The following is a 20,051-nucleotide window of genomic DNA, read 5'->3' on the forward strand; positions in this document are numbered from 1 at the left end:
TTATATACTTGACCAATATGATAAAAAAACTTTCAATCTGCATTAATTTACTGTTGCAATGATCCTTGAATCCTTATATATTTCCACCTGCCTAAATTTCAGTTATTTTCTTTTATTTCTTTCTTTGATGTACCACAGCACCACAGAAAACCTACAATGAATGGTTATTTTTCCAGAGAAAAATAGCAATTTGTCCTACAAGAGCCTCTAGTGAGGTCAAGATCATTTCAAGCATGCACTGCATTGTACCTCCTTTATAAAGAAGGAGTCAATAAATAAAAGGCAAAAAACAAAAATCACATTTTAGATAAAGCCGCCCAAATCATGGGGACAAGTAGAGTGTTCTTATCTCCTCATGGTCTGTGGGACAGATTATAACTAAACCATACTGCATCTTATGTGTGCACTCACTATGTCCAGGGTTTTTTGCTCATAAATGCTTCATTCTTTTTTCAAAGACTGCATTCAAAATAAATTATTTTGTGTCAAATACAAGAAAAACTGATTTTATAAAGTGAAAGGAAAAACAAAGTAAAACAATAAAGCTCAACATTCGGAATATTGGTATAGTCGTTATTGGTCTAAGCCAGTAGATATACTGCAATACATTTACACATGACTATATTTTCGTCTGATGTATTCTTTTATGCCACTCTGTATCTCCCTGTCTCTCTATCATTGTCTGGCAGTCGGCCTTTCAGATCAGCAAAACACAGTTTCCTTATCTTGTCTCCACCTAGCAAACTGATATAAAAGCTTCACCTTACTCGACTATGTATGAGACAGTGACTTTATTTTTTTTATGGCAGTTTGCCAAACTCCTCCTGGCCATTTATAATGTCTAAAGCTCTGGTGTGATTTTGGCAATGTCCCAATGGTTCTCCTAGTTTTTCAGTCTTATAATAATTTGGCCTTAGCATCATTTTCCCACTCTGCAGGTGTTCTCCACATTGCAATGTGGCTCTGCTCATATAGTGTGTCTTCCTCTTTCCCTTTCATCCCCAAGCCTATATCTTCTATCTCTCATGCTCCATGCGTCACTTTGTTGCTCCTGTCCTTTTTTACCCTCCTTTCAACAATGTACGTTTGTCTTTATCTAAATGTAACGTTTGACAAAACCTTCAACTATGTCTGCTCTTTGAATTAACCGTGATGTAGTAGCTCAGTAGAAAGGGGTGGGAGGCATAGGTGACCCCAAACTGTCATGGAAACCAATGTCACATGTTATCAATGACTCACCACCCTTAACCACCAGGAACCAAGAGTAAGGAAACTGTACAGAGCAGCAGAAAGTACGCAGTGTCTTCAATGGATGGATGCATACACATGCATATAAACTCATTCTATCAAAAACTTGTAATTTTTCAGTCCTTGATATGGACAGGTATATTTGACATAAATCTCCAAGGTATACCAAAAGGAAAAAGAAACATTGTGTGACTGGTCCAAATATGCACTGAGAAAATGACCAGAATAGCAGATCCTAGCATAGTCTGAACAAACCAGAAGCTTCGATAAAAGCATGAATTATAGCTGTACAAGCCTTTTAAGAGGTCAGATATTAATATATTAGCTTCACATGCTGACCATAAGATATGTGTAGCTCAGTTAGAGTTTCTGCCACAGTGGGAACTGAGAATTGCCTTTATGATCAAATATAGCTTGTTGTTGAAATGCATTTGAATCTTTTGGATTTTTCACTGACTTAATAAAAGTTTATATAGCAACTGTAATAAGAGAAATCATTAGCACAATCTAACTGATATCTAAAATTAAAATCTGTTAGATTGTGCTGTGTCAAAGAAATATGATACGAGTAGATGGTGCCTGAAATTTGGATAAACGAGGCTCTATTGTGACAGTGTAATTGTAACATGTCATATTAAGCATATGGCTGGGAAGTAATGGCAGGCTCATTGTGGTTTGTGCTCATCACCTCCATCTGCTCATCCATCTGGCTTGACAAATACAGCTGATTTGCAAGTAAACTATGAAACTTCTCGAGTCGCACTAATTGGGGGACCTCTGATCAGACTGTGTTAAAATGACCTAATTAATGCTGTAATATAATGCTTATAAGATTCGCAGTTATGCCTGTGAATACAACGAGCATGCTAAATTCACTACTCCATTGGAAATTGTCCCTCTTTAGCAGTGCGTTATTCAGTGATAACAGTTATTTGGAAAAGAAGTGATTAAATCCAGAATTTGCTAAATGAATTAACTTTGTGCAGATCAAAGAAAGAGTCCCAAAAATGAAATATGTGTCTCCTACGTCACTGATATGTGACAAACACAATGAGCTAAAGAAAAGCAGGGGGAAAAAAAATCAGCTTTACCTAATTTAGACCTGGGAAGATCTGCCAGATTATTTACATAAATCTGCTCAAACAAAAAAAAACATGATTGATTTTTAGAGGAAAAATAAATAATACTGACATAGTGACTCTGCAGAAACCTCTGTGCGCTATGCGTCTCAGCATACGGTGAATCCGCTCTGTGATTTTACATGGCCTACCATTCTGTGGTTACCATATTTTTTGGACCATAAAGTGCACCGGATTATAAAGTGCACTGTCAATGAACTCAGTTGTTCTTCTGTTTGGTCCGTTTACAGCATCCTGCCATGCGATTCCATTTGTCCCTGACCATCAGGAACCATCGCATCAACTTTTATCGAGTGGAAAAAGGTTAGCATTCATCCTCCAGCTTCACTGTGTTTATGTTATGCTAACATAGCTGTGTCGCTAGTGATCACGTAGCACATCATTATATACCAGCTAGTCCAACTTCAGTAATTCTACAAAAGTCACTGCTGTTTAGTTTTCTGTCTTCATTTATGTTGGAAGTGACAGCAGAGCTGTACGTTTTAATTTTTTCATTAATCTCTCAGTCAGAACATGCTACATCATAGGTGGAAACTAGTGAGCTAACTTCCTGCTAACTTCTAACTCTGTTAAATTTAATAAATTCTGGATGTTAAACTTAATTGTTACACCTGGTAAAGCAGCAAAGCTGCTCATTTTATTAAAGACAGTTTTTTACTCTCAGTGATGCTGTTTGTTTGAGTTTGGGACCTCAAGTAGAGTTTGGACCCGGATTACTCTGCGAGGCTCCTGACTACGGTAGCCGTAATGCTCCGACAATCCATCAAGCGTTTTTTTGTAATTTTGTCAATCTCATAAGCTGATGCCAATCAGTTTTCTAGGCTATGTGGTGGCTAAAAGTATGATTTTTACAGATCCCCTGAGCAGTTCTTACCATCAAAAATAATCTCTCATGTTCCTGTTCTCTCCTGTCTATCTCACACCTTTATCCGTCTCTGAGTGTCACATATTAAGTGTCACAACATTACATATAGCTAACAGACACATCTTGTGACAAATTGCCCAGATGTAATTTGTGTGCTTGGTGATATTTATCAAGTTGACTGAAATGCTGCAATTGAAATTACCTTCCACTTGACAGAAAACCCCCCAAAAATCTTTATCCTCGCTTTATTTATTTAGTGTTAGCTAGATGCTGATTACTGCATCCATAGCTTTACACTTTTATTTATACAATAAACACAAACAGGGATGAGAAGAAATAATGTTGTGTTGAATTTTGACTGTTAAAGAAATAAAAAAATGTACAAATTAGTGTTTTAATATTTTTCTTTTTAGGAACATTTAATGACAAGGAAATTTTATAAAGTTGTATTTGGCATATAGTATTACTGATCAATAAAATTTGAATAAAAACTAAAATGTTGTTGCAAGTTTTGGAAATATTAAATTGGTTACCTTTGTAAAAAACATTTTTATACAGGCTGAGGTTGATATTATAGTATATAACAGATAATTCCCCCTTTTTACATGTTCCTTATTGAATATTTTACATCACAAGCATTTAACTAAATGTTGCTCTCTTGAGAAATGTAAAGTACAGTAAATTCACTTTTTTATGTGGATGTCGCAATCTGTAATGTGACAAAAAAATAAAATAAATCCCAGTACAAGGACTGATACAAGGAACAAGAAACACTCTCACACAGGATCAACTACTTGAGGTTTTTAAAGTAGAAAGGATTTTTTAAAATCCTGTTCTCTTGGCTGATCAGAAGGAAGACGGGATACATTTAAGTGCTTTTCTCTGTTGGTCTGATCCATATAACTGTGGACACAGAGACGCCATTATCTGCAATTGTGACTTTCTTGATGTCTCTGTATGCTCCACCATCAAGGTGACACCACCGCACTTGTCAGGAACGCACATGTCAGATTATAGAAGATGCTTTTTGCTTGAAGGCAAAGGTTTTGTTAAAGACTCAATCACACTATCCATGTCTCAAGCCGTATGCCCACACACAGTGTCTGCCAGCAAGGGAAAATAATTAGGCCACGGTGGCTGTCAGAAGCATAGCGATCCATTAGTAACAGATCTTTCATATTACTGTCAGTCTTTACAAAGGTAACTGGAGACTGATGAGAAGGGCAAATGGAAACCACAATTGTCAAAAGAAAGCCTCTTCTGTTACCATTTACAGCAGTAACAGTGCCCACACATGTCAGTACAAGAAATCAATGAAACTAATACCTGTTCAAATGAATCGTTAACTGAATACATTTAACAAATGACTGGAAGAAGCCTTTTTCTTTTCAGGAGTCATCAGTTTCTACTGGCAGAACATCCACACCTCCTAAAAATTACCAAGAGGGACATGATTAGGGTGCATTTTCTGAGTACTATGCTGAAATGTTATTCATCAACATTGCTTTTCCACACTGCATTGCAGAAAAGGATAGATTCTGACTACAATGTTATGCCATTACTCAGAAATTAAACATCTGTATTTGCTGTCTAGTGAAGTAAACATGGCAGACCTGTGTATTTGAAACAATGAACATCTATTAAGACAGTTTAAAGGAATTAAAATTATAAATTAAAATGATCAAAAGATGCCACATGTGGTAACAACTGAGCAACTTCATTAAAGAAAAAATGTTCTCCCATGTGATTACACGTTATATTTTTTTTAATGACACCAGAAAAACAGAAAGTAAATACAGTTAATATGAATGCATTAAAGAAAGCTTAAATTCACATTCTGCAATTTGAACATAACCAGTAGTGTCATTACATAAAGTATGTGTTCAAACTCAAGCGCTATCCTCCTCACCCCATGCACATATAAATACAGCAATGCTTACCATAATTGACCATAATACTCACACAATATTTTTATTATAAACACACCCAGGAGAGGTCTGGCTTTGCCTGAGATAACTTCAAGGTCACTGAACTTCTATTAGTGAATTATACCATAGCAAAGTGCTAATTAATTAGGCCTAATGTGAGACAATGGGCGGATTGTCGCCCATTTTCCTTGGAGGAGATACAGTGCTATGCTCTGCTAGTGTCTTGGGTGTGCTATTTCAGGTCAAACTAAATCTTGTTTTTGCCATAGTTAATTTGGAAAGCTTTGTTAAATCGCATAGTATATTTAACAATGACCTAACATGCATTCTTGTTAAACTTACATTTCTGAAGCAAGAAGCATATAGAAATGCTAAAGGGTGTATAGATGCAGGCTTGCCAACATCACTCCTACAGCTTTTTAAATGTCATCCTTTAACTTCCGTATCTATTTTAGAAAATCTTTGGAATTTCGTGATTAGCAAAATACATCATGGATATTTTTGTAATTTTTAAAAAATGTATCCAAAAGAGAACAAAGATTAGAATTAGCTAGAGCTGGTGAAGAAAATAGACTGTAATTGTTATGCAGATACCATCTGAAAGTCATTTGATTGTAAATTATGTGTTTTATGTTATTACCGATTGTTTTAAAATTGTTTTTGAATGTTATCACAGTTTCCCCATTATTGCAGAGACGTTCAAATTTTGACAAAATTATTTTATCATGTTACTCATGTCACATGCCACAATCAACCATATGGCAAATTACCTTTAATTCTGTAACTTATTAAAAAGACAGCATTAGCCTACCTTGAAGAAAGTGCAGGGTTTGTTTTTTTTCCCATGGTGGTGTTTTGTTCAATCACACACTGTGCATGAGTCCACAGGGGGAGAAAAGGCCAAATAAACATTGAGCTTAATAATTAGCTTTCTCATAAAGCAGATATGAACGAAACCTTGAAGCTGAATGTTGAAAGGGAATGAAAGCTCTCCCCTTTGCCGTTACCAAAAGGACTTTAAATATCACAAAGATGAATTTAATCAAAAATAGGTATTCATGAGGAGCAGGACAATAGCTCCTTCACCTTTTCATACCGCTATGCCTTCATATATCTATGGAACATCTTTGCGTGTTGAGTCAAAAAAACCCCACAATGCACTATGAGACTAAATTAGATTTGATAGAAAGACTCTTATGACAATAGTATGCAAAACAGGTGCAGGAGGACTGTCGAGCACATACACTGACACACACATTTACCTGTCTGCACATACTGTACAATTCATTTTCTCAGAAAGAATAGATATACAGGATGTCTCTTTTGCTTACAAATAGACTTCAGGACATGTTCAGTATCTGTGTCGAGCTCATTTCTTTGAAAAAACACTGTGGATATGCTGTATGTGACTGGTTGTGAACTCTACCTTAGTATTCCATCATATTAGTTCTGAAATGGGATCCGACAAGGATGTGATGATAATGTGGTAGCAGTGGAGGTGATAATAATAATATTCTGCTTGTTATGAAGATCAAATGAGAATTCGGAGTGAATAGGCTAGTTCCATATGATGTAGGTGTGCTTTACTTCATATGGTGAGTCAAATTATTTAATTTGCATATTTGACTGGAGGTTAAACAGAAGTAATGCGAATCTTTGAAATGCAGAAAGCAGAGAACATGACCAAAATCCACGTCTATTTCTCTGTGTAGTGTATACCGTATAATATAATAAAAAAATAAAAAACATCGCCCTCATCCTTGGACACCACCACGTTTTAATTAATTACATTCTAGGGTCATATTTGCTATATTTTTGTACAGCTATACATGGATTTCTTTTCAGATGGAATTACTAAGGATACATAAGAAAACTGAATGTTACTGACATTTGTTTTACCTGGCGCTAAACTCAAAAGAAAATCTGTATAGTAAAAGCCCTTTACAGGACTATGTGTAAAAATACCAACAAGTTTTTAAAAAACATGTTATTTTGCTATTAATCTATGAACCTCAAAACTCAGAACCTCATGTAGTGAGAGACACCATTTGGCTACAGCGTTTGGTTACTGTATATAGCAAGTGCTGGATGACTTCTCTTCATACCGTCGACAACGGGGATCAGAAGTATGTATTTTTTTCACACTATAAATAATTCAGCAGTGATACCCATGTCAAATTTGGACCCTGTCATCTGAATGTCACAGCACAAATCGAGAATCATCAGACCAGGTAATGTTTTGTCAATCTTCTATTGTCTGATTTTGGTGAGGTGATTCGCATGAATTGTAATCTCGGTTTCATGTTTTGACTTGATAGAAGTGGCACATGGTGAGGGCTTCTGCTGCTATAGCCCATCTGCTGAAAGGTTTGATGGTTTGTGATTTCAGATATGTTCTTCTGCACACTTTTGTTGTAATAACTGGTTATCTGAGTTGCTTCTTCTATCTTCCTAATTAGCTCAAAGCAGTCTGGCCATTGTCCTTTCTATGGTATATACTGTTCAGGTAAACTGTGTTTTCTTGCCAGTTTTTATATGTTTCTTTGACAAGTAAGCATCCTAAATCCAACATTTGATGTAAGTTTAGTGAATAAAATTACACCATAGTTAAACTGTAGCTTACAGACCGTGACTGGGTCCAGTTTCACCTGAGATAAGTGAAAAACACAACACCATGTGCAATTGATTCCTGTCCCAAAGTCACTGAGTATTTTAATGGAAAGACTCACAGGTGTACTCCCTGTTGTCATTTGTTGCATAAACCCAGAGGAACAACTTTTAAAACAGATGGAGGTAACTAACAAACCTTCACCTCCTTGTAATATTATTGTTCAGTTCAAAAGTGGGTGGAAATATCTTGTTTGGATTTTTGATTTAAAACCAGCTGGAAGCACCACATTTTTGCTAATCCTTTTGTTTAGAATAAGCTTTAGGTGCTGACGGAACATATTTTATAAATGCAACCTGTTGAGGGGTATCTTATCAAAGTTGCAGATGAGTGCAAACTATTTTGCTTAGATGTCTAACCCCTATTCCTCTGATAATGTCTCATATTTGAGTAGGCGGGGCTCAGTTGATCCCTGACATGACACATCAAATGACTCGATTATGAAAGAAAGTTGACAACCATAGTCATGATATTGCTTATCTCCAACTGGAGTTTTAGGTTTTGTCGGGCCACATAACACAAATACTAGCTATGTTGCACTTGTTTCATAGTACACCTTGATCGACAAGGATTTTTTTTTTCCAGAAGAAAAGTAACCTTTAACCAAGTGCCAAAATGCTAAGAATACTAAAAACACATGCACTAAAACAGGCTATCTGACAAAGGCAATAAGGGCTGGAGGACACTGTGGAAACAGGTGGTGAACAAAACACAGCTGAACACATAGCACAGGTGAAAACAATCAGGAAAGACTGACAGGAGGGAGTAATTCTAAAATCAGACACAGCTGAAAAATAGCCTTAATAGTGAAATGAGAAACACCCCAACACAATGTGACTGGGACATGAATCCTGAAATAAGACAGGGGCTGAACACACAATTAAGAACCTCAAAGTAGTAAGTGAAGCTACAGTAGATACAAAATGAGGAATTGCAAGCTAATAGTAGAATAGAAACCAAAGAACAAAACCCAAATACTACAAGAACAATAACAACAAAAGAAAAATAGTCCATCACTGGAAACATGAACCAAAACACAGGATTGCACAGTAACGACTTTTCACTAGGAAAATCTAGAACATACACAAAAAACCCTCCAAGAAATCACAGACTCCGTTACATCACAAGAAAACAAGCATAATAAAGAAATCAAAACATGGATCTAAAACTTCAAACAGTTGGATAATAAAACTGAATGTTAAAGTGGACATGAAACACTACATATTTAAAGGCTAATTTACACTATTGAGCCCTGCTGTCAAAAACCGATAGATTTAAGTCTGTCTGTGAAGCTGCATTTAAGAAAAAAGAGCTTAAAGTTAAAGTTTTTAAAACATGTTTAACACCATCTTGTGCCAGTACAGAACGTGACATCACCTTGTTGGTTGGTTTACATTGGTAAATAGGTTTATATTAGCTAACTAGTGACAGAATTGATAACTCAGTGGAAAACAAAGGGGCTAAATAATGTCAGTTTTTGAGAGTAGGGTTCCAGTGTAAATTAGCCTTCATACATATAGTGTTTTATGTTCCCTTTAAGTATATTTACTTCTAATCAAATACAGTCAGACCATGGCATGGCATATTATCAGACCCCAACACAACCTAAAGTTGTTTTTTTATATACATTTTATTGCAGAGCCAAGTGAACAAGGGAAAAGTCAACTTTAATGAAAGGTGTTTGTTAATTTCAGATAAGTCTATCTGTCAACCAAAGGTGCACACAGAGTTTCTTTTTTGCTCTTTCATGATTTTGTAGCTGGTGGTGAAACGTTTAGACTTTATCATATTTGCAGAAAGAAAATATTTTCTATAAGCCAGTCTCAGGCTTGCATCACATTAGTGTGAGAGCTTGAGAATGCAAGACACTAAAAGCAATTAAAAAATCATTAGTATGCTAATTTAGACATGAAGTAGCCATGTTCAAATGCTCTCACATGACCATAAATGAGTGTGTCTGAAAGGTGCTACACATTATTTACCCTTGACACTGGGGAATGCTGGCAGTTCACGATACCTACACACTTGATAATCTCACTTATATTAGAAAATTATAATGAGCTTATAAAATACAAAATAACATACTAAGCATATTGTATTACACCTGAACTCTAGGCAGTTTGCTAGATGGTTTAATCCAAAGAGCTGTCTCGATATATTTTTGGCACATAAGCCCAATGGGAACTAGACCCCTAACCCTGCAGTGTTAGCACCAAATTAAACTCATTGAGCTACTGCACAGAAGCACTATATACCACTTAAGTGGAACATTTTTACTTTTAAGAATGTAGCCTTTGGTACTCACTGTCCCAGATATTTGACAGCAATGTGAATCACAGTGTGAATGTTGAGTTCAATTCTTTAACTGGGGATGACGTTTTAACCTGGCTATCGATCACTTAAAAATAAACTTGTGAGGCGAGGTAAAGCTTGCAATGTCAGGTCTAAGGCTAGGATTTGTGTATGCCAGAATGTACGGTATCCACCAAACTAACTATGAGTAAACACAACACGGAGATCCACATCTTCTTTCTCATACATTTCATACATACAAGGGGCAAAAATAAATAAATAAATAAATAAATAATAATAATAATAATAATAATAAAGATCTTGTGATCTCTTTTAAATTAGTGATGTGGCAACAGACACTATTATATAACATTTCAAACACTTTAATCTATATAACATAGCTGATTTCAGAATTTTTATATATATATATATATAAAGGTATTATAAGGTGTCATCCCTAATCCATACATATTGCTGGAAGAAAACATGGATCATAACACGCAAAATGCAGTAGATACACACAGATAAAGGAACATGTCATGGGTTAGGGTTAGGTTACAGAAAGAAGATAAAAACAGACTCCTTAAATATCAATGATCTTTACCTCACAGATCAAAATGATGCATCCTTAACGTTTCATCATAATACTTATTTTCTAGCTAATCAGACCAAAACTGTGAAGCCAGATTTCAACTTCAGCCACAGACAAAATAATCCCTGAAGACCCCATCTAATGTTGGACTGAAAATGTTAATGTAGAGCCAGCAGCAATTTTAGATTTATTAAATAACATAAGAGCGATCCAAGTAATACCCACTAATGGGAGACATTCTCTCTAAAAAAAAGCAGCATCCCACTGCACAGATTCTAGTGTGCAGCAGAGGTTTTGTTTTTATAATAAAGAATCAGCTGTTTATTAGAAATGGGTAGCTGTCAGTATTGGCTGCAAAAATATAGACATAAACAAGTAACCCCAAAACAACATAATTTTGACTTTTGACCCAGACCAAAGTTCACATAATACCAATGGGCTGAATTTGGCGCTGTGTTTCATTGTGGAATATACAGTACATAGTATATTTACTACCAGTGCAAACTGATCACAGATTGTTCAGTGACGAACACTATCAATAAATACTTTTTAAATTACTTTTCTCAGGATACATTTTCATCAAGACCATGCAAAGTTTTTGGATTAAAACAAACTGACTTGGTCACCTTTAAAGTACTTCCTCTAACTATCACATCAAATTCAGCCTTAGAAAATCAGAGTGAAAGTAAAAAACATAATTTAAAAAAGCTATAAACTATATATCAAAATACGGCCCTTCAATAACAGTGGGAAAAAATTTACCACTCCTTCATAGAAAGAGAATGGATAAGAAAAGCAGAGTGTATGAAACTAACAAAAAACAAGTACGAGATGGATTTCCCGCAGAGGCTAGGCTGCCCTGATGTAGAAAACACAAACAGGCAAGGGAAATCACAAAAATGCACAATCAGAAATATATATTGCAAGTGTAAGAGGATATATTCAGTTATTGTGAAGATCTAAGAGGGGGGAGACACTGTATAGCCCTTTCTGTAACTTTATTTAACTTTTTGTTTTTCCCAAGAAGTCCCACTCACTATATCTTGAGAAAGTGAATTCTATGGTATATACCATCACTACAGAAAAAGCAACCAAGAGTAATAACAAGCTGTGGGAGGAGTACAGAGTGGCACAGAGACACGGGAAAAGTAAGAAAGGGAGGAACACATGGCGAGAGATATGAAAGAGATGATGAGCAAAGGAAGAAAGTTTGTGTGAGCTTACTACACTGTGTGACTCAGACAGTGGTGTGGTGGGCCCATGATTCACCCTGTGGCTTCAACTTTAATCTGACTGAAAGGTCAAAGTTTCCTTTAAACTGCCTGTTTCTGCTTCACTCTGTCTCTCTGTGTAGACCACAGTTCAGTTATTGACTGGTAAAAGTGTGTGCATGCAACCAGTATTAAAAAAGTACTATACCTGTATGCTTTCCCTGACTACACCAGCAGGGCTCCTGCCAATTTCTATTTCTTCAGCCCAAACCTCATCACCCTGAACCATAGAGCAAACATTGTGATAGAAGAATTTCAACAGGGATCAACTGACCACCTAGCCTACTACTTATGTGTGAAAATATGTGTGTGTGTGTGTGGGGGGGGGGGGGGGGGGGGGGGTATCATTGTGAAAAATACAGATTCAGAAGTTCATCTATTCATCTCTTGACACGCACAACTATTGGCAACTATTAGTGATAACTGCCAAAGTTGTTAAAGGACTCATGCGGATTTAGAAACTCATGGTTTCACACTCCATTGACTTACACAGTAACTGCTGAGTCTGCCACAGGATTTGTCATTTTCTCTGGAAAGTATTCTGAAGAGGTGGTTTAATGTTGATCACTTGGATTTAGTTGTAACATTCTGCTTAAATTCAAAATGAACACAACATATAGATACCACGCAGGTAAAAGTAGTAGTACAGTAATGCACCATGTTGGATGGACGCAGAGAAGCTTTGTTAGGTTAAATCAAGACTGGCAGACATTAATTTATATTTAAGCCAGCGATGTTAATTCGATTCCCTGAATTCCACCTTTATACTAGCTTTCTACTGTCTAGGAGTAGGAAACCATCCATAATAGTTCATGTAGTATTGAAAAATTGAAATATTTAAATCCATAAAGAGGAATGACTTACAGAGCAGTACCACAGCTCAGCTGATCACAGCCTGTACACAAACTCTACTGGAGCTCACAATATAAATGGTTGGTTTTCTCTGTTTGTGTTCAACGTGACAGATGTTCAAGCTGAGTATGTTATGTAAAATTACAATTTAAGTTGAAATAAAGTTTGTATTCTTTTGTACTATAGGTATTTATGAGATGAGTTGAGGGTAGCTGGGCAAAGAGATAGATATCTGGTAGAAATGTATTTTTGCCACTTCTGAAGTACAGTAACTTCCACTTACCTCAGTAGCATGCGATATATTAAAATAGAATTAATGGAGATGGTGAGTGATTGGACATCAATAAGGGATTAACAGTAGCAAGAGAAACAACAAAGAGAAGCAATATTCCCCTGCCAATGGATCAGTATCATGATCCTCATCCCTGCTGTAACCACATTGCCATCCACATAAACATCATCAGCATAATTACGGACATCACTATATGATCATCATGATTAACTCAACACTTGCCGTTTTCCACTTACCTTGGCGTATCCTAAAGAGAGAAATAGGTCCACATATCCTTTGATCTGATCTAAACAAAAATACTTTTCACAGATTCTATCTACATATCACCAGTTGGGTTTCTGAACCAAGTCCATCCCATCAGTAGAGGCTACGCAAAGTTAAACCCCGCCTGCTCACTGCCCCACTGTCTCGGTGGTTAGGGTGCCAGATCAATGGTGTGCAGTTTGATTTGAGTGACCCAGTTGTGGTGGAGGTCTGAGAAGGAAAGGAGGTTGTTTGCGTTAATGGCTTATTGGTGGATGGTGTGTTGCTGTGTGGAGAGTATTAGGATAACTAAGTGGCAGTTAATTAATGTAAAGATTGCAAAGATTAATGTGCCCCCCTTGTGGAAGTGGGAACGAGAAGACTGGCAGCAGAAAGGAATAGCCCATGCTTCACATGTATTTGACAAAGGAAAAAACTATATAAGGGATCAATTAACACAACTGCAAAGAGATTATGATAGAAAAAAGCCTTTTATTTTAACTAGAATATTGTATATGTGCGGTCACTCCATAAGTTTCCATTTGCCATTTACTTTCTGGCCACTTTATTATTGTTCATCTCACTCTCACACTATACCTGCAAGTGCGTACATGTTCCTGCATGCATCAGTGCACGTTTATTTATGTAAATTAAAAAAATGTGCATGTGCTGCCTATAAATAAGCAACAAGCAAGGGGTTGTGTTTGCATGTGTGAGCACTTCTTGCATGCCTCCATGAAACTAACGTTAAATCTACATTTGGGTAAATGACCTACAACCAGAGACTGCTGTGTTTGGTTTAGCCTCACAGCTGAGTGGAGAAAGACACCAGCAGATTTACTGCATATGTACACATCCACCCATGCACGCATGCAGATGTGTGCTTGCACACACACACGTACATACACATACATTGTTCCATCATTCACTGGTGCAGTTTATGGAGGAAGGCAGTAAGTGTGCAGGAAGCAGGAGGAAGAAAAAACAAGGAGGGTAAGAACATGAAAGATGGGGGAATAAGAGGAGAAAGAGGAAGATGTGACAAATAAAAGGTAAGAGTGAATATGAAGAGCAGTGTTTGGTCACTCCATTTTAAAAACATCTTAAAGCTGTTTCAAAACAGCTGAGACACGGAGGATAAGATCAGTTTTATGACTGAGAGATGGAGAGGGGGACAGCTAAATCTCTTGTTTGCACCCTGTACAGGTAACAACCTGTTCTACCCTCTAGTCCAGTGGTCCCCAACCCCCGGGCCTCGGACCGGTACCGGTCCGCGAGTTGTTTGGTACCGGGCCGCGAGAGTTGACGCTCAGGTCTGAAATATATGGTTTTCAGGGTTTTTATCGATTTTCAGCGTTATTTTGTTATTGTTTTTATCGTTAACTCTGTTTTCCTGGGTCTTTTCACGTGTGTTATGAATAAATCTTTTTTTTTCAGTACCGGTACTAGTTTTATTTTGTTGTATTTATCCGTGACACCTTAAAGGCTGGTCCGTGAAAATATTGTCGGGCATAAACCAGTCCGTGGCGCAAAAAAGGTTGGGGACCGCTTCTCTAGTCCAATAACCAGTCTCTTGGAGCCATCCAAATTGAAAAGCACAAGTGCATCTAATGCACATGGCTCTCTACTCTCATTTCCCTTCACAAATTCCATTCCTCCTTTTTAATGCCTTCATTTGTCTTTTGGCTTCTCTTTCCATCTGTCTCATTCTTTTCCATCTTTTTGTTATTCTTCGTCCTTCCTTTCTTCCCCATTATTTCAGCGGAAATTTGGCCACCATAATAATAGAATCTATTTGACTGCAATCACTCACCACTACCTCAGCTTTCCACTGTTCATTTTTACCAAGAAAGGTCAAGTACTCTTTAGGTAACTATGATCTGACCTGCAAACCCAATAGGCAGGATCCAGGTCAGTGTTCTCACACTGTGTGCACTCTTTCTTTCTCAGACACTGCAAAGGCAGTGGTAAACAAGATAAGAAGTGTCACTGTGTTTCCTTTTTCCACAGTTTCGTTCTTCCTGCTGGGACTACAAATCTAAAACCCTTCTGGTTCTTATGCATCATTTCTTTAGAAAAAACCCCAGACATTAAAACCCCAGAACAAGAGACATTTGCAATGTCTCTTATTCATTTTTTGACATGACCTATTTGAACCTGTCTCTTGTGTTTACCACCAGCTGCAATCTTGTAAGCGGTTTAGAGCTACAAAATCCAAATTTTGGCAACATGAAGTATTGCTGATTCTGGCAAAGTAAGCAGCAGTCATAGTGATAACTAAAATTCATTTAAGATTATGTGTTTGATTTCTTTTTCTTTTAATAGCTATGATCATAGCAATCCCTCAGCACTATATTGGCACTATAGTTAATTATCTATTATAAAAACATTTTTAGTGGGTGCCAGTTCATTTAGTTACTCAAGAGACACTTTTACATTAGATAGAAAAACGTATCTGCCTGAAATATCAGCCCAGTCTTGTATCCGAAGTGCATAAGGGGTCACTGAATATATTGGTATATATAAAACTAATGTGAATCATACACTGTGCCAAGCTGCAGTAACTTTTAGTATCTGTTCTAAGAAGAATATGATCTACTTCCAAGTTCTGATGGAAAATGGCTCAGCTTCATACGAACCAACCACACTGTGTCATTTAATTTGCTAGCCATGCATGCATTTATATACATAAAATATACTTTGGGGGGGGGGGCGTTCTTCCTCTTTCCAACTGACCTCCATGCAGGACCTTTAAGGATTTTTCATATCACGTAAACAGTAAACCTAGATGGTTGCTGTTCCTTGTTTCGTCCCTGCTTGTCCCTCTTCCTTCCTTCCTCTTTCTAACCCCCTTTCTCTCTCTCCCATCCATCTTCACCTCGACTTTCATATATCTCTCTTCCTTTTTTCCCCCCAGTAGCCTGGGCTAATTGTTACATCGTTCTAGCACTAAAGTTGCCCTGTGTAGGAAGCTTGGCTGATTGCCGCTGGGTCTAACGCAGCATGGGGGAAGGGGAATTGAACAAGCATTGGCCGTCAGAGCTGGTTAGCTTCACAGAGCTCCTGTCACAACTACACTCACAATGCAACCTGTTTACTACCCAAGCCCCCTGCAATTACCAGCTCCCCAGCAGGGGCCAAACTAGTGCCTGGGGAGAACTAACACTATCAGCTGAAAGGGGGACTGAACAAGGAGGGAGGAGGGAGAGCCCCATTAAGAGGCTGAGCCAGGGTTGTGGGTAAGCGACAAATTCTACAGGGACAAGCATGGTGCGAATATGTATGTGTGTGTGTCTGTAGATGTGTGTATTTGTGTGAGTGCACAGGTGAAATAATTTGGGAATTTGCACTGAAGGAGGTAGACATAATGCCCTGCAAACCAAGAAGGAAAAAAAAGAGCTGAACTAAGCAAAATAAAGGCAGGTAATGGATGCGTTACATTATAGGGTCTTCTCTTAAGATCAGCCTCTTTCTATTAGTCTATAAACCCACCATCAAAATGATTAAATCAATGAAGAAAGACACTATTTATGCAGTAAGAAGCCATAACAAATGGATAAGGATTTTAAGATGCCAGGAAAGAATAAAAGTGGATAACAGTATTGATGTGTTGAGTATGTAGTTGCATTTCAATCAACCTGTCACCATGACCTGACCCTTGACTCACTGGGACAGTGGGGCAGTGAAACAGGCAGCAGCACGGGACCCCTACAACACAATGCTGCATCTAAACAGTCAAAGTTGGGCAATGGGGGGGGGGGGGGGGTTAGAAAACAAAATTTATAAATATCTCTGAAATCATCAATAATATTTTTTTCTGAGTATTAGTAAGTAAATGATATCAACATTTTTTGTGAGGTAATGTTGCAGTGCTGTTAACCTTAACATTTAAGGAGGCACAACAAAGTGTTTCCAGAAGCTGATACTAACTTTGGCTGCATGAGATAATATTTCAAAAGCATTTTTTTTTTCATAAAAATAGATGATGGAACATGGACCGAAGTCACATGGCCTTGGATCATGTTATCGTGCTCTTATCTCAACAAACATGTTAAGTGAATTTTATCAATTACTGTGGATGCACAAATAGCATGCAGTCCTGGCATTACATGGCCTTTCACAGTTGTTTTCTTTCTCCAGTTCCAGCATACATTTATTTTTATTTGACTGCAACAGATCTTAAAAATGTTGTACAGTGTTTCAGGTTAAACCACTTCAACATTGGAGTGTCACTCTCAAAAATGTCTGTTACCTGCTTAAGCCTTGAAGCAGAACTGAAGTAGACTTTGAGGCAGAATTTTGCACCTTTGCCTAGTACCTTTTTTCAAGATACAGTCTAATAAGTCCCATTGTAAAACTGAAGTCTGCAAGGACAGGTCAAAGAAGGTCTAAAAAGGAGAGGTCATCTCTGAATGATAAGCTGGTTGGCATTTGTGGCTGGCATTGGCAAGTTAGAGGATATTTAAAAAATATCAAGAAACTTTAAGGGCATCTTAGACTAAGCAGCCAATAATGTGATTTTGTAGATGTTACTTTTCCTCTCTTACCCTGTTTGAGTTCATGACATTTGTTAGTTGAGAAACATTGTGTTAGGGAGCCCGTACTGCCTGGACTAACTGTTATTAAACTCTTGATATGTGCCACAGACTTCACATTTCCCCAAGAGTATCTGACAAAAAACGCCTTTTCCCCTTCCTACCTTATTTACCTTTATTGGTGGAGTAAACTGTCCACTGTTGTCCCAATGTGTCCTCTATAACCCAAGCCTATGGCTAATATCTCAATGAAATAATGTGTTGCGCATTCTTATCTATAGTATCCCAATGCTACAGGTCTGTTTGATCTATCACCCCTCCCCCTAATCCGACTTCATCCACCCACCTATAATTCATCAGATACTCTTGGAAGCCATTCCCACCTGAAATCTCATCATCCATCCAATCAGTCTTTCATCTTTCCTCTTGCAATCTTTCCATCTCTCTCCATCTTGATCTTTTCTAACGGTGGGAATAGCTGTAGTGAAAGTCAGCTGTGGTCTTGAAGTGGAAGGAGCATTTTTTTTTTCTTTTTCTCCCTGCCCACTTACACTGCACATCTACACGGATGGACTTGATGGCAGCCACCCCCACCCCGTTGTCAGCCTTGCAGTAGTAGCGACCTCCCTGCACCCTCTGGATGCCCTCAATGCGTAGTGTCTCATTGTAGATGGATGTTTCCTGGAACTTGTCTGACGCACTGCCTGCTGTCTTCGTCCACCGTACCTGAAGAGAGTGGGGGAAGGGTGGAGATGTTAAGAAGACGAAAGTGCTGTCGAAGGCAGTGAGTTATGTTAAAGGACAGAATCAGTCAAGTGTAACAGAAAGATGTTGAGAAGGCAACAGAGCAAAGTTCTTCAAAAATGCACTTCTTTAAAAACATGAAAAACTAAAATATAAACAAAAAAGCAGAAAAAGTCTCTGCTTTCTTATAAAGCAGAGACTTTTTCTTATAAAAACACCAATAAAATAATATCACGCAGTGGTGACACTAACAAACACTGGCAAAGCACAACAAGATAGTGTTCTTATCTGTTGATAGACAATTTGTAATGTTCACTAAATGCTAGCAACCCACTGAAGTAGTAGTGCATTGCAAGTTTTAAGTGTGTACGACCCTCAGAAGGAAAAAAGACTGCATCACTGTCAGTAAATGAAGTTAATGTAAATATCTGTCTGGTAGGTCAAATACTCATTTATCAGCATGATTTGTTTTAAAACAGTGATCTGAAAGTCCTTTCTAATTTTCTGCGGCAATTAAGTTATTCAAGGTTGGGGGTTTTTGTTGTGTGTGTGTGTGTGTGTGTGTGTGTGTGTGTGTGTGGGGGGGGGGGGCATGCTGAAAGAGTAGTTGGATGAATATCCTACCTAATTAATCATTTAAAACAGTCTTTATTTAGAAGTGGAAGTGACCTGCAGAAATGCCAAGTCTGTATAAAGACAACTCCTTAATTTACTGTGCAGGTCATTTAATTGCATATATAGCAAATTAACATTATACATAGTTTTCTTTCACTGAGATAAAATCTGCCTTCTCCATAGAGAGGAAGTTAACAGCACTAAGCTGTGTACTCATGGTGTCTGTGATACTCAGACCATTAAGAGTTTTGACAAATTCTATATGGCTTTTCCACGCTTCAGTTATCCTATCAAGCCATGGGAGCACCGCACGGCCGACAGCTACATGACACTTTCACTTGAATAATCAAACCCACAAACATTCGTGCACACACACAGATGCATAAAAGCCTGAAAACTCATCAGCACTGGAATGGCTTGCTCTTGCATATGTATCTGCATAACTATGTGTATACAGTCCATTAATCCCTATTAACCCTACTGTCTGTTATCAACCTCAGCAAGACTATCAACTATGTCCTGTTAAGGAGGTCAGAGAGGATAATAGGCAAAAGTCACTGATATAGAGTGACTGTCTGTATGTGTCCATGCAAACGTTTGTATGTGGAAGTGTGCATTACCGTTTTCATGCACTCTAGTCTGCTTGTGTTCCTGGATCTGTACATCATATCTGGTTACCAATTCACTCCCACATATATGTGTGTGTCTGTCTGTGTGTTGATTAGAAAACAGGTTATATGGATTAGCAGATTATCAGTGCCTGTGTA

At 37.6% G+C, this 20,051-nt stretch overlaps 1 protein-coding gene across 1 annotated transcript in view; it reads right to left on the reverse strand.

The window, feature by feature from the left end:
- mdga1 (MAM domain containing glycosylphosphatidylinositol anchor 1) overlaps window positions 1-20,051 on the reverse strand; it is a 194,697-nt gene that overhangs the window by 103,457 nt on the left and 71,189 nt on the right. The window contains exon 3 of the mRNA XM_085353267.1: window positions 18,477-18,651. Within this exon, the coding sequence (XP_085209393.1) occupies window positions 18,477-18,651 (175 nt within the window). The remainder of the gene's footprint in view (window positions 1-18,476; window positions 18,652-20,051) is intronic.

This window comes from Diplotaxodon limnothrissa, linkage group LG1, assembly GCF_057381915.1.
Source record: "Diplotaxodon limnothrissa isolate DT_005_m linkage group LG1, D_limnothrissa_male_GT1.1, whole genome shotgun sequence".
NCBI classification, from domain to species: domain Eukaryota; kingdom Metazoa; phylum Chordata; class Actinopteri; order Cichliformes; family Cichlidae; genus Diplotaxodon; species Diplotaxodon limnothrissa.